Source organism: Bombus pascuorum, chromosome 3 (genome assembly GCF_905332965.1).
Source record: "Bombus pascuorum chromosome 3, iyBomPasc1.1, whole genome shotgun sequence".
In the NCBI taxonomy this organism is placed as follows: domain Eukaryota; kingdom Metazoa; phylum Arthropoda; class Insecta; order Hymenoptera; family Apidae; genus Bombus; species Bombus pascuorum.
In genome coordinates, this window is record NC_083490.1 from 9,088,664 (window position 1) to 9,103,816 (window position 15,153).

General features: G+C 37.8%; 1 protein-coding gene across 2 annotated transcripts in view; it reads right to left on the bottom strand.

The window, feature by feature from the left end:
* The window catches only part of LOC132905650 (ras-responsive element-binding protein 1), a 99,953-nt gene that overhangs the window by 19,030 nt on the left and 65,770 nt on the right, over positions 1-15,153 (bottom strand). Inside the window, exon 1 of one of the 2 annotated variants that reach the window (XM_060957154.1) lies at positions 11,512-12,434. The exons of the other annotated variant lie outside the window; for it this stretch is intronic. Coding sequence (XP_060813137.1) covers positions 11,512-11,530 — 19 coding nt within the window. The 5' untranslated portion in view covers positions 11,531-12,434. Of the gene's footprint in view, positions 1-11,511; positions 12,435-15,153 lie in introns of those variants that run through there. 2 annotated transcript variants of the gene reach the window in all.

A 15,153-nucleotide genomic window follows, 5' to 3' on the forward strand; every position in this document is an offset into this window, starting at 1 on the left:
TGTAGCAAAGTGTAGGCGATCTCTTTCGTTCGGCTAATTACGTCTAATAATATAAGAAATTCGTTTGTCATAAGAAAATAACGCGAACAATCGGAAAATTCTCATCTCTATTTTCTTTCTGAACTTTTACTTTCCATTTCGCTCTGTACCTTTTCGTTTATGTAGCTCGACGCCGAACCACTGGTTTATAGAAACAGGATAAATACAAAGAGGATTAAAGCGCGATACACGCGGCGAGAATGTTAAAACAGCGTAGGAAACACGTTTCTCACGTTTTCAAGATTTTCTTGGGAACACCGGGAACGCGGCTTGGATCCATCCGTGCAACGAACGCATGAAAAATGAAAGGCAACGTTCGTCTGGCGGTCGGATCGAAGCGAGGAAAATTGTTTCTCAGGCCTGGCGGCGAAACCAGAACGAATCTTTAATCGTGATATTCTAATTTCTTCCGGCTCGTCCATTTTCTCCGTTTCGAGACATCGTCTCGGAACCAGGAAATCTCGTTTTGCTTTCGGCCAGTCGAAACGCCTCGCGATCTTAACGAGCTATTTCTCTCTCTTTCTCTCTGTTTCCAGCACGTCTATCCACGTTTCAGAGCTCGTTAATCGATATCAGCGAAACATTTCCTCTTATCTTTCGGCGAATTCGTTTAAAATATATTTTTATCGGAAATAAACCGACTACGATCAAGAGATTCAGCGAGTGTTTGACGAACGCGTTTGTTGTTTCCTTCGAAAGATACTGTACGTAGTTGGAGAATTTGATTCCAGTTGAAGATTTGATATGGATCGGGATTAAACGCTGCGAGATAGCAATTAAACGGTGTAAAAAAGATTTCTTTGAAACGGATTATCGAAACGGTGAAATTCTTGGGAAACTCCAAGGTTTCATCCAATTGCCCGATGGATAAACGCGGTTGAAACACGTTTAACTCGATGGAAGGAAAATTGGAATTAATTTTTTTTTCTGTAAAAAAAAAAAAATATAGCAGTGTGTAGTATGATAGTAATTTATAAATAATTGGAACTCTATTAAGCCTGCTACGTAGGTAGGTAGGATTTGATCCTGGCTATGAATCTTATTTCTGCAAGCAATTTTTCTTTGTTCGAAATGTAGTATAATGAAACGTTGCAATAATCAAAGGATAAAGTGAACGAGATTGGCATTGGATCTATCATTAACCTTTTGTCGAGTGTGATTTGACATCAGTTTTTATCTCAGGAATTTCTTTGTCGAGTGCCACTTTTTGTAACGTGCAAAAGAAAAGCAGGATTGTATCCTGGAAATTGTTTCAAGATATACCATACACTTAAAAATTACAAAATACAAAAATACTGTTAATAAAACTGGTATTTAAGTGAATTTCTTTCTTCCTCTATTTATTCAAATTGTCTTATTTTTTAGTTAAAGTAAATTTCAAATAAAATACTTAAAATCGTTGGCAGCTCCTGGTAAGGAAATTGAAATAAAATAACGAGTGCAAAGGGTTAGAAGTTTTCCAAGCAACGACAGAGCTAAATTTCCTGCAGCGAGGCGAACAACGTTCGACAATTTTCAATTATTAACTGTTAAACTTGACTAAAAATACAAAATTCTCGGCTTACTCGCCGTGTTGATGTCTCTACCTTTTTCTTCTTACTTTATCATAGTCGTCAACAATTGCGTTCTGTCGTACGTTGCCTACGATACTCCGCTACGTATCATCGCGATCAATTATTGGGCTGGCGACTAAGTGATTGCGAATTTTGTCATTAGGTGGTAATAACAAAATCCACAATCACTTAGTTGCCAACCCAATACGTTAGCAGGTGCGAGACGTCGAGCGGAAGTAAACAAAACGCTGATAATATTTAATAATTTCTTTGGTCTTGGCAAACAAACGTCTGATTGGATGCTTAGCCAAGAAACAAACATGAGAACTTCCTGATATTATAAAATTATTGAATGTAATCAACGAGTAACACCGCCATAATTACGTTGGAGAACGTGGAGCTGTGCTTGAATCGGCCATTTCTTTCCCACCGACCTCGTTGCTCCAAGCTTTCGTAAAGCGAAACGACAATCAGAAGCTTTACTTCTACAAGATCGCATAATCACACGTTGAACTAACGAAACACTAAGGCAACAAATTGAACAATTTTCTCGGTCAATATGTATCTGATCGTAACATAATCCGCACTGCATTTATATTCGTTACGACGTATGTAATTTATGTTACGATTCAAGAACGTTCAACGCTATCGGATAATAAGAAACTTTTCGGTTGTTTTTGGTCCGACGAAACAAGAGGATATTCTCAATGAAATTTCCATCTTATTATATTAAATTCCATATTTAATTAATAAAATTATAGTATAGTACGTTCGTTTAATTAATAACATTCATGTTCAGATATTACGTTCTTTTATATTTTCCAATATTTTATATTGTCGACAAAATCCAGCGTTTTTAATTGAACAAAGATTTCAAATAAATAAATATATATATATATAAACAGAAGATATTTATATTACATATATAAATAAATAAATATTCAAATAAATATTTATATATGTAATATGCATTTCTCCTGTTTGTATATATATTAATAACATTCATATTCGGATGTTATATTATCGACATTATCGACAAAATAAAAAAATATATATGAATGCTATTAATATATATACAAGCAGGAGAAATTTATATTATATACATATAAAAATTTATTTGAAATCTTTGTTCAATTAAAAACGCTGGATTTTACCTATAATATAAAATGTTACAAAATATAGAAGAACCTAATGTCCGAATATGAATGTTATTAATATATATACAAACAGAAGATATTCATATAAAAATTTATTTGAAATCTTTGTTCAATTAAAAACGCTGGATTTTGCCTACAATATAAAATGTTACAAAATATAGAAGAACGTAATGTCCGAATATGAATGTTATTAATATATACACAAACAGGAGAAATTTATATTACACATATAAAAATTTAGTTGGAATCTTTGTTCAATTAAAAACGCTGGATTTTGCCTATAATATAAAATGTTACAAAATATAGAAGAACGTAATGTCCGAATATGAATGTTATTAATATATATACAAATAGGAGAAATTTATATTACACATATAAAAATTTAGTTGAAATCTTTGTTCAATTAAAAACGCTGGATTTTGTCTATAGTATAAAATATTGCAAAATATGGAAGAACGTAATGTCCAAATATGACTGTTATCAATTAAACGAACTTATACTTGTACGATCTAATACCATATTCGATTAATATCGTATCCCTGCAAATAAAGCTTGCAAAGAGCTTCGAGTAAGCTTAATAAGAGAAAAAAAAGATGGATATAGCAGAATGGAACGCCTACACTGTGCCGACCAAGTATCGACTAGCTTACTGACTTCGATCGAACCGAGTCGACCGACAAAAGAAGCGAAAACTCGTTCCAAAAATGGTCTGTACGAGTGAACCATGTACCGTGCATTTCGTTGCATATCATTTGGAAGGAAACGAAAAACAGGTACCGAAACGTGCTCGATTTAGATAGCTGGTTGCAACGACAATGAAACGACGAAGCGGCGAATCAAAGGAATATTTTCTCGAGCAATTTCTATTGACCAACGTGTGCGACCCAGCGCAAAGGATGTCACGTAAAGAATCTTCGTATACGTGGCCCAACCGAGTGTTTCCGCATATACCTAGAGACGCGGTCGTCGTATCTACAACCCGCTGCGTATGGATCGTTACCGGAGAGAGCTTACATATTATGCAAGAGGCAAGAGGGAAGAGGAAAGAGGGCGGTTGCAATAGCCGGTAGATTGGTAAAGTGAGACGCGGACAGTCGAATGATTCCGCGATTTTCTTCCGCAACAGCCGCTATTTTACGATGCTCGAATTTTCCACGTTGCTGCCGATTTAGCGGATAAAATGACTTGCGATATTTGACGAGAATGTTGAAAACGAAATTGTAAATTGTAATATATAGCGAAAATGCGAAATAATCTAAAGATAACGATTTTTCTCGTGTCTCGCTCGACAATTATTATTCAGATTATTACTCGACGTTGGAAATATGTAATCGCGGAAACGGCGGAGTAGAGAGAAAATATTCGCAAGCGACACAAGCCTGTTCCTAAGAAGAAAAGTCAAATTGAAAGAACGACGAGCAACGTAGTGTAAATCTGTAGGTTTTTCAAGTTGCTTTTTTTGGTGCGGCGAAGCTTTTTTTTTGGCTGGTTAATTTTGAAGTTTACTTTGCGTTTAACGCGCTCTTATAATCGACTTAATCGAATTTTTTCTGCACAGAAGGAACGTTTTTGTTTAGAATTGTCGATATATGAACACCGGATATACGTGAATCGAACGAATTTCTTAGTATTTCCTAGAACGAATTTCTATTGAATTTTTTCCTCTAAGAACATCCTAATTCCTGGAATCCTTTATAAATGGATACGGTGCCTATTTAGAACATGAATTATTTATATTCGCCGATGAATCTGCATTTTAAAATTGCTGCCACTAAATCAGCCGCGAGATGCAGGTTATCGATTCACCTCGTTCTCGCGATTCTTCTTGGAAAATCGGGTCAGTGATGTAGTCAGCGATGAAGTAACAATTATTATACAACGCGAAATAAGATGCATACCGAAAGAAATCGTTCGAGTTAAATAACTATTAGCCGCATGCAAAAGTGTCTATTAGACCGTGGACTTTTTATCCGAATTTATAGGAAATTCGAAGATGTAAAAATGCGCAGAATGCACGCAATATGCAAAAATATGCAAAATATCCAAAGCATAGCACTTTTTAGAGTATTTGATACGAAAAACAAATTTTTTCTACTTTCTATTGTACATAAAAGATATAACTTAGAAAAAACGAAGCTGGTACCCCGCTGGGGGTAGCCGCCCACATGCTATATTATTTTTTATTTATATTTTTTTTTCTTCACCAACAAGATATAACACTTTACCAAATGTCCGCAAGGACAAATTGTAAAATAACCAAAATAAAAAAAAAAAAAAAAAAAAAATTTTCTATTGTTAATTCCATTTCTTGCATTGTCGTTTGATAATTATAATTAAAAGTTACAATACAAATTGGTACAGTGACATGAAATTGCATAAACATTCGCAGTATAATCGTCAAAAATATTTCTTCTTATCTAGAAAATTAAATTCGCACGTATTCCTCTTTCCAAGATGACCGTCCTTTTCTTTTTTCTTTGTAGAAGATACAAAGTTTTATAGAACAACTCATTTGCAATCTCTGAGAGCAAATTTTCGGAGACTTCGATGCGAGAAAAGTGGCGAAAACGCCACTGTCCAACGACCACCAACGAGACGAAGGATAATCGGGACCAAGGTTGGAGGGCAAGGACCCCGAGGGTGAGAAAAGGGAGCGGTTGATTTTCCATGCCGCGCCCTAATTCACCAGCCCTTCCCTACGAAAACCTGCTTTTCTCGCCTGTTACCCTCAACAGATTCCCGTCGAATTTGTATCTCCACATCTTTCTATTTTCTTTTGATCAATTTTCTTTCGGTCTGTTCTTTAAAAAGCTTTTTAAAAGTTTTCTTTTCTTGAAAGTTTCCGTCGGAAGATTTTTTGGATGTTGCTACGAGAAAAAAGACACGTTCGTTTTATCTTGTTACTCGTAACGTGTGTTCCGGTTCCATCGAACGAAACGTTTTCCACTGAATTTTCAAAGCAATGTCAGCCGATGAATTAAAGGAAAACGGAGGATCGTTATCGGTGCCATTAAGGTTCTAAATCGTGAAAGAACATCTCGAAATCTTCCATCCAGACGAAGAATATTTTATGAAACTGCTTGTAACTTTTTGGTATCGTCGGTTATTTTTGATTCTACAAAGTTTTCATCAATGGAAAATTCCAAGATGCGCCATTAATTCTTTTTCTGTTTTCTTATCTCATAGCAGGAAGTATAACGACCCTTGTTTCGAGAAAATTACACGATTCATCCCTTTATTAACTTTATCGATTATTCTTTTCCTATGCCAAGGTGAAAGCTATTTTTAAAACTTCTATCTTAAACAAAAATTGTAAAAAAGAAAATAAGAAGCAAACGCGATTCTTCGTAAGACGTGCCAGTAGATTTCCACGTTTCTAAATCTGCTTAACAGGAAGATTAATTAACGTTACGTATTTCCAACCAACATTCTATTTTCTCCGCACGTATTATAAATTTTATTAACAATTAACCCTTGCTGGAAGTCAAATTTCCCGCTTTCCAAATTCACGGTCAAACACGAAACTCCGCTACGCGAAACTAAGGCAAATTTCCCACTAAAGAACGAACAAACTCCTGCGCGAACCACCTGCTACTCCAATTCAAAGTTCCTCGTCGACTTCTCCTATCTTCTCGTTTTAGAACTTTCAACCTTTTTCAATCCTCGTTTCGAAATATCTGCCATTTGAGAAAGCAGCCCATCCCATTTGTCGGTCGTACGAATGAAACTATTAGTTTGTCTTTCTTTTACAGACACGTCTTTTACAACGACGCATCTTTATACAAACATGACACCTAATCTTCCGAACGTTGTGATCTTTATTTTACGGAAAATATTGTGCATTCGTTGTTTCCTTATAAAACGAAAGAAACTTTTGGACGACCTAATACTTTGCGAAGCAAGCGACTTTCAAAGTGACGTCCGAGTGTATCTATCGCAAAAGCGAAAATCAGGAGACAAGAACGAAAAGGTCGAAATAAAGAGCGTTGGAACGTTGTTGGAAGAATGCGACTGATGCAAGATACCGCAGTTTCTTCATCCTCGAAGATCGTCAGTCAGTCCTTTTACGGGAGCGGTTCGACAAATAATTTCCAAGATAAGAGGAAGAGTTCAGGTCCTTATCTACGTGGACTTGGACAGGCATGTCGCCTGTTTTCTTCTCCCTCCTTCTCTCTTCAACCTTCTCGTTTACCTTGTCGATACTCGTCGATAGATTAGAATTCAGACACGTCAGCGTCGTGGTCGCGAGATCGCTCCGCGCCTTTTCTCCTCTTCCCACGACAGCTTGAACCGCGTGCGTATCGAGCGACGCCGAAAAAAATCGATACGAGGCTTCCTGGAAACTGAGTGGCCGACTGGCTGGTTCTGGTGGGATACCAGAGCTACGATTGCGTCAGCGGCGATCCCCGTAATCTCGTTATCTCGTAAGCTTCTCGTTCCACGGACGCGAATTTTTCCCCTTCGAGAACATGACTAGGTGCTATCGCGGTCGCGTTTCAAGAAGCATCATAGGTTACGCATGGAAACGCAAAAAGCTCGAATCATCGTCGTGCGAGTCGTCTGACCGATTGAAATTTCCATTTTTACGCGCACAGTCCAAGAGAAATAAAATCGAGATGGAAATTCGTTTTAGTCGGTGGATCGTGCGGTTCTTGTTTACGCGTTCGCGTTGGAGAAATCGAAGAGCGCGAAAGTGTAGGCAAAAAGAGCGACGAGTAATGGAAAATATATATAGAAAAAAAAAGATGTAAAAGAGGAAAATCATCGTGGGAGTATTGTAATTGGACGGCCAATCTTTGTATTTATGATAGATTTCTATGCTCGTAGCTAAAGCAATATAACTTATAGAGTAGACTGCAGATATTTATGTTGCTATGGGAACTTGCAGGGTGTGAAAGTTTACAGAATGAGAAGAATAATGCAAAAAATATGTAACAATGGAAAATCAGGATGGAAGTTTTCCTATTAGACAGCGAACCTTTATATTTTACATTTTGATGCGCACAGGCAGAGAAACACAGCTGAGATAGAAATAGTAATTTGTTTTAGCTGCTACCAGTAGACCGCGTTCGTTGATATATTTATGGGAAATTGCAGGGTGTGAAAGCGTACAGAACGTGAAACATAATGCAAAGATATGGAAAAACGATGAATCATCCTGCAAGTTTATTAATTAAAATGTAAAACACAGCGAATCTTTGTGTTTTACATTTTTTATTCGCATAGGCAAAGAAATAAAATTCACTGGTTTGTTTATGCGTTTATGGGAAATTTAAGGCTCTAGGAAAGTGTAGTATATGTATAGTATATGCAAAGATTGAGAATTCATTTTTTAGACGATTGTACGAGACTTTTTGAACAACTTTCCTCGAAAATAGGAATTTTTCTTGGAGAAGACACAATTATTCGATTTAAATTTAGAAGACATCGATTTATAAGAAATCGTGGCTCCTTTGGATAAGTTTCTTTTCAAGTACAAGTATTTAGATATTTAAGGATTTTTTTAAATAAATTCAACGATTTCGTTCGAAATTAGAGAAATCAATTTAATTCAGAATTACGTAAAATTAGAATCGTGATACCTCCAACGCATCTCTCTCTCTCACAAATTTCGTAAAAAAGAGAAAAATAGTAATTTCGAGCTTGTTTAATTAAATGAAAATTCTCCGTTTAATCAAAAATAGAAACTTTTGGTGGATAAACGTTAATCTTGATCGAAGATTACGTAACAACGAGATCGTGATATTTTACATGCACTCGTTTCCACAAATTTTTCTTACAAAAGCTATACGAACGTGTAATAACTATTTCAATTAACGTGGTCTAACTGTATTTGAAAAATAGAAATTGCATTTAAACAGATCAACTTCGATCGGATATTACGTAAGTCGGCGATTATGTTCGTTTTTTAACTCTCAAAAAAAAAAAAAGTTACGCTGTTCTTCCCATTCGTGTTCAATCTTTCGATAATTTCTCGATCGAGTCAGTTTGTTATTAATCTTTAGAATAGAAATTTTTGCCGAGATACAATTGTCTCTCGTTTGAAATTACATAATACCAACTATATAACATTTCCAGTGCCATTTAATCAAATTTCGAAAAAATCTGTTAATCCTTCGATTACCAATACGTCGGATCATTGAAAACTTTGGTGGGGATACGATTTTATCTTCGATTGCAGAACAATGAAACCAGCGAATTATCTCTTTCTCTCTCGTCTAATCGTGTTTTATCATCCTTGCTATATTTTTCCCGTCAGATACAAATCTAAGGACGAAAGAATTCAATTTCTGATAAAACCGTCTCGTCTGACCTAATTCGAAAACCAGAAGAAGATCTGTCGTCAATTTTGTTTCTGCAAAGTTAACCCAACTAGTTCTCGTTTTATCGAGATTTTACGGAAAATAAAGACCATCTGAATTTGTATTTATCAATTAAACATATCAAAGATCAAAACGGAATTTCTAATCGGTAAATAAAATTCACAGAAGCAACTCAACGAGTTAATCAAATTTCTCAACATCTTATTTATCTCTTATTTATTCTCTCACATCTAATTTCCGTTTCTTTTTATTTACAAATTTTCATCTTCCCCTACTTTATAAACTCTCGATACCTAATTTCTGTTTCCTCTACGTTCTATTCGAGAAACACCTTCAGGAACGTTATCGAAAGAACAGTTACAGTCACATGGAAAATTAAAAGGTAATTGTCACTGCATTTTCGATATAGCAGAAATCGTACTCGAGTGTAACCGGGTCGGAAGGAAACCACGAAACGCACAGGTCTATCGTTTATCAAGCATTTTCAGCGAGCGAACGAAACGGAGTCTCGCGTAACATTGACACGCGAATTTCAATGGAGAACGTGCGCCGCGTTCTTGAAACGAAAATCCCATTACACGCGGACTTAATGGAGATACCGATAGGCATCGATATTTTCTGTGTTAATCGAGATACAAAGCGAAAGCAGAGACAAAAGGATGAAGAGGAAGAGAGACAGAAGTGGCGAAACACAACGGTCACGAACGATAATATCTCTCTCTCCTTCTTCATCTTTTTCTTTGTTGTAGTACTCGACTTGCTCATTAGCCATCGAATTTCGGTCGTTTCCTCGCATCCTGTTGCCTCTCGGCCCAAATATTCCCAGGCCACCGATAAATCGGCCTTAACATCGCGTTAGGTCGATTCGAAAAACAATAGACTCCTCGTTAAAATAAGGTGGAAAACAAGATCGAACGAAATTTGTCGAAGTCTAATAAAAGAATTCTACTTGTTTGTTGCTTCTTTCTTTTTCTTTTTTTTTTTTTTTTTGTATATCTGATCGGTCTCCTTGAAAAGACTCGAAGAACACCGAACGAAAATAAAGCGTTTCCGGGATGGACGACTTTTGATCTCGGCTGTTCGGAGAGGTGGCATTCAAGTCTCCGCACGATGGAATTAAAATGGCCGTGTTAATGGAACATAATGATGTGCTTAATTCGAATGATTATACATAGCGATAGGAAGATGGCGTCTGAACGAAGGATTCGAATATTTTTCAGTAGCGTTTTTTTTTTTTTTTAACAAATCTATCTTCGTCGACGATGCAACGGTTTATTTACAAAATTGCCGAGATTTCGAAGATTCTCTAAATGGCGAAAAATCGAAATTTCGAAGATTCGCACTTTTAATCTTTGGAGTTTTCGAAGCTTGAAACTCGTTTCTCGCGTAATAAAATCTACCGCGTGGAATCTGCAAATTTGTTCTCGAGCAAAGCGACATCGTCTACGTATTTGTTATTATTTTATCGTCTGGTCCTTAGAGGACTAACGTTCTAGATTGGGGTTAGTCTGTCCTATCTGGTTAAAATATCCTATCTATCGTTTCGAATCTGACGAGAACCAATGTTTTATCGCTTTTATCTGTCTTCTTTGATTTGCTCCAACGTGAAATTTTCAATCGCCATTTTCTGGCGGTGTAAATATATAGTTTGAAAAAGATACAGAGAGTGGAGGATGGAATCTTGAATTATTCATTGAATTAGAACACGTTAGATAGGATATTTTGACTAATCGTAACGAAAATCTGAAATATTCCTCTCGTTCTCTTAATCTCTCGGTTTACTACAAATTGATCGGCCGCAGCATCCTCTCTACTTGTTTATTCTCAAAGAAACTAACAATATACAGCCACAATGAGCTATTAAGACGGACAAATGTTCAGAAAATGAACTCGATCGATTTCTTGTTAGCAATTTCATGTAGCATTTGATGTTCGAAGATACCGAGGATATTTGAGTTTCCATCTACGACACGCGAATCAAATAGCGACAAAATTAATTATAGACTCTACACGACCAACAACGGTATGTTTACGGATCAAATTACATAACGTCACTCGTCTCGTCTCAAAACGAATCTTTAACTTTTAATCGATCTCTGTGTACGCGATAGATACGCAACGATTAAACTAAAAAGAAGGAGAAAAATAAAAACGGTGTTTGAGACGATGGATCTTAATCAATCTTTAATAAATCTATTATCAAGAAACTGTTTCGCGTTTGTGTCTGTATATTATCTCGGACTGGAAGAGTCCTAGCTACGATCACTATTAACCAACAAAATAGCGGAACAAACCGAAAACAAGAGACGCAAGAAATCGATCGATTTGACGAGAGAAAATCTGTTATCTATTTCTCTCTGTCGAGAGAGAGAGCGAGAGAGAGAGAGGCGTATCTCATCCAGTCACCTGACCACGAAACAGGAAGAAGAGCATACATACCTTTCGTCGAGTAATCCATTCTTCGTTCAGTTTAGCGCCGTGATCGAATTATAAAATTCCAAGGTCAGCGGTTCAGGCACTTAAGATCCAAATAAATGATGTAGCTTGTGCACTTAACACGAGACTTCTTCACAGGGACCACATCAAAAACGAAATCTTAATATATCACTGTTTCGCTTGCTGCATGATGCAACTTCGTTTTACTCCAACTTGTATTGGTATTATTCGAAACGATACACGGGATATTATACCGAATGTTATATTAAATATTATAATACTAACGAATATAACTAACGAATATGTCTATTGAGTATAACTATCGTATATTATTAAGGTATATCACTACCGAATTAATGTAACAAATATAAAAAAGAGAACGAAAAATAATTTACACGCGCACAAACGATTATCTATATATTCATACGTTAGTATAATACGATACTAACAAATCTTCACAGCTTCTGTGTATCTCGATAATTACGTTCCGCGAAACAAATGTCCGTTTCACGAAACGCAAGTTCGTCCATTCGGCACAACGATCACCGAGTCACTATGTCTTCTGTCTGGCTCTTTAATTTGCTTCGATACACTGTCTTCGAATGTCACATCCACGCGCTACGATGGTCTGCGGACGAATAAGGTACTCGCGGCTCGAGTGGATGCCTATCGTCTGTCACGGATACACAGATACAATTCGAGAGAGATAGACCGATTCTGACGGAGCGTGGTCATATAGACTGAACCGACGTGACGGTGTGTCAGATATATATATATATATACGTATGTATGCAGAGGAACACCAAGCCCGCACGAGAGAACAGGTCTTTACAGACCAACTCACCGCGGAGAAATGACACGATGTGCTTCTGACAATTCCTCTTAGTCTGCGCACGAGAGCCTCATCATCCCTTCTACCTGTCCCCCCACCCCTACCTGCCCCGTATTCGGCTCCGTTCGACCGCCCGACCCCTACCCTGACGACTCATAATCCCCCCCACCACTCGCATGCCACCCTTCTTGCTCTCACTCGTTCCCCGACTTCTGTGCTCCACGCTTCTCTTCCCCTATTCTCTGCCTTACGCCCTTCCACCAACGCTTCTCTTGGTCCCCGGTGCGCTAACAATGTTGAACATCACTATTCTAACGTTTCTTCTCTTTTCTATACTCGATATTTTATCTGTTTTCTCTTCATTTTGGTAGCAGAAACTAACGTTGGTCTAGGATTTATTAAAACATACGTGATGTACGTTCTTCCGTACGTTGAACGATAAAAGATGCACCGAAATTCACGCGTTTCAGGATAGCGTTTCTCTTTCTAGTACATAGTATCTAGTTTCTAGTGAGCGTATCCTTTGATTTCCATCGGGCAGTATTTACAAAAGTACGTCTATCTATCTGTGTTTCTAATTCCAGCTACATTATGCGAACAACAGACGCGTCTATCTACGCGTCTTTGTTTACTTTTTACGCACGTCTTTCCCTGAATCCTATACGCGGTCCTAACTCCGTCCTATGCATCATCCTTCGTTATGAAATGATTCATAGTATTTATGCATTGTCGCTTGTTTGTTATACGCGTCTCTCTTTCTCTACGTAGAAGTACCACAAACCTATCCCTATTTCTCATACTAGCGTCTATTCTTCTCTAGTAAACAGCACAAAGCATCACTCATCCTTGTTAATCTTTCACGTTTCTCCTGATTCTTACGGTCATCCCCACTCCCGAAGCCTCTCCCGCCCGGTCACGTCGCTTCCTAAGTCCTTACGTGTTTTCCACAGGAGAAGCGTATACCCTCTAGGGCGGTGTCTCTTTCTATTGCTTCTCTTTCTACCCCTACCCAAGCAGAGGGCAGTCGGCAGTCGGAGCATCCTTATTGCGCCCCAGGTGCTTCCTTCTCTCGCCTCGTGATCGTTTTCTCGGCTCCTGTCTGGTGCCCTCCTCTCCCACGCGTCTCACCGCCCATCCCCTCCACTCTGACCTTTCTCTTTCTCTCCGCGCTTTATCTTATCCCCGCCACCGCCGGTCCGTACCTATGCCAACGCCGCTATACCATCGAGTACAGTGCGCACACATACATCGCTCGCCTGTAAATTTGTGTGCGTGCCGTCGGATGGGAGAACGAACGCGCGCAGCCACCCACGCAAGAAGGACGACGAGCTTCTCCGGACCATACGATATGCGAGGGCAGGCGAAGCGAGTCTTCCCTCTTTTCAGCCCCGGGAAACGCTGCATCGTTTCCGTGCACTGCAACGGCAATTACGTAAAGGGATGACGCGTTTCCACTGATCTTCTTAACACGGCGCGCAACTTTTTCTTCAACACGGAGCATGTTTATGTAATTTTTCGACCTCGCGAATCTACGAGATTTAGCTCAAAACGATCCGAGAATAGGAGCGTTGCGAATATGTTACGTGCGTTGGATGGAACATTTTGGAGCAAACGCGAAACGCACGCGCGCTGTGCTTCCTTGGCACTCTAAATGACACTTGGTTATCAAAATTATAATCGGTAGAATTCTAAGCGATGATAAAAGCTGTGTTCAGGATATTTGGTACTAATTTAGACATGTTTTGCAGGATAGATAGGTAAACGTCCATAATGCCAATTAATCATAACGTACATAGTATCCATGGACTATTTCTAAATGACTATTCGTATTGCGTACGTTTATCAAATATAAGTTTGCGATATTTATTTTCCGCTTCCTATGTACCTGTGAGCGGAATGTTTACAAAAATTGGTAGCAAAATTCAGGATCTCGTAGAACTCGTCGAAAGGAGCAGAAACGCGAGTTGGAAAACTACTAGTTTCAAAATTATGAGAAGTTTAATTTAATAAAGAAGTTGCTCCGTTCATTCGATGGATGCAACGAATCGAAAACTGCTGCTAGATGATGCCGGGGATTTTTCAACGCGTGCGTGCAGCTATGAGGAGACGCGTGTATCGAAATAAACGATGGACATATCGAACGTACGCTGAGAAGTTCGATGCAACATTGGTTTTACACTTACGTTTATTAAGACGTTTTTGTTTGTTTTTGCGAGTTTGGCGACAACTTTTACACACACGCTGCATATTTTCAGCTTGGATTCAAACTTTACCGATATAATCATCGCGACTCATTCTTTGTTTGCTAATGAAATTTCAAAATGTTTTACACAACACGCACAATATACGCGCGTAAAGATTTTCTCCGATAAGTGAGACAACGAATACTTTTGCGAGCCGCTGTATCACGAAATAGGTAGATGACTGATACCAATACGATAAGAAATTCTTAGTACGAAAATTACTAAAATTCATGCTGACCAGTTAAGCGAAAATTGCACATCTGCAATTTTATCTTAGATCGAGTGATGGCTATCAGACAGAAAATTAGTTAATTTGTATGTGCATTAAATAGAAAAGGCCTTACAAACATACAAGTTGATATTAATTTTAAGTAGAAGAATATACATAGGCATGTTGACAGAGTTTAGATTAAACTACGATTATCATTCCGATTTATTTTGCACGTGTAACTGCAAGTCATCGCATAGCCTAAAGGCAGACAGAAATAAAGAATTCTAAAACGGAGAAAATGAAACATCTGCATTGAAACTAAAGATACGAATAATTTACAATCCGAACGTATGTAAAAT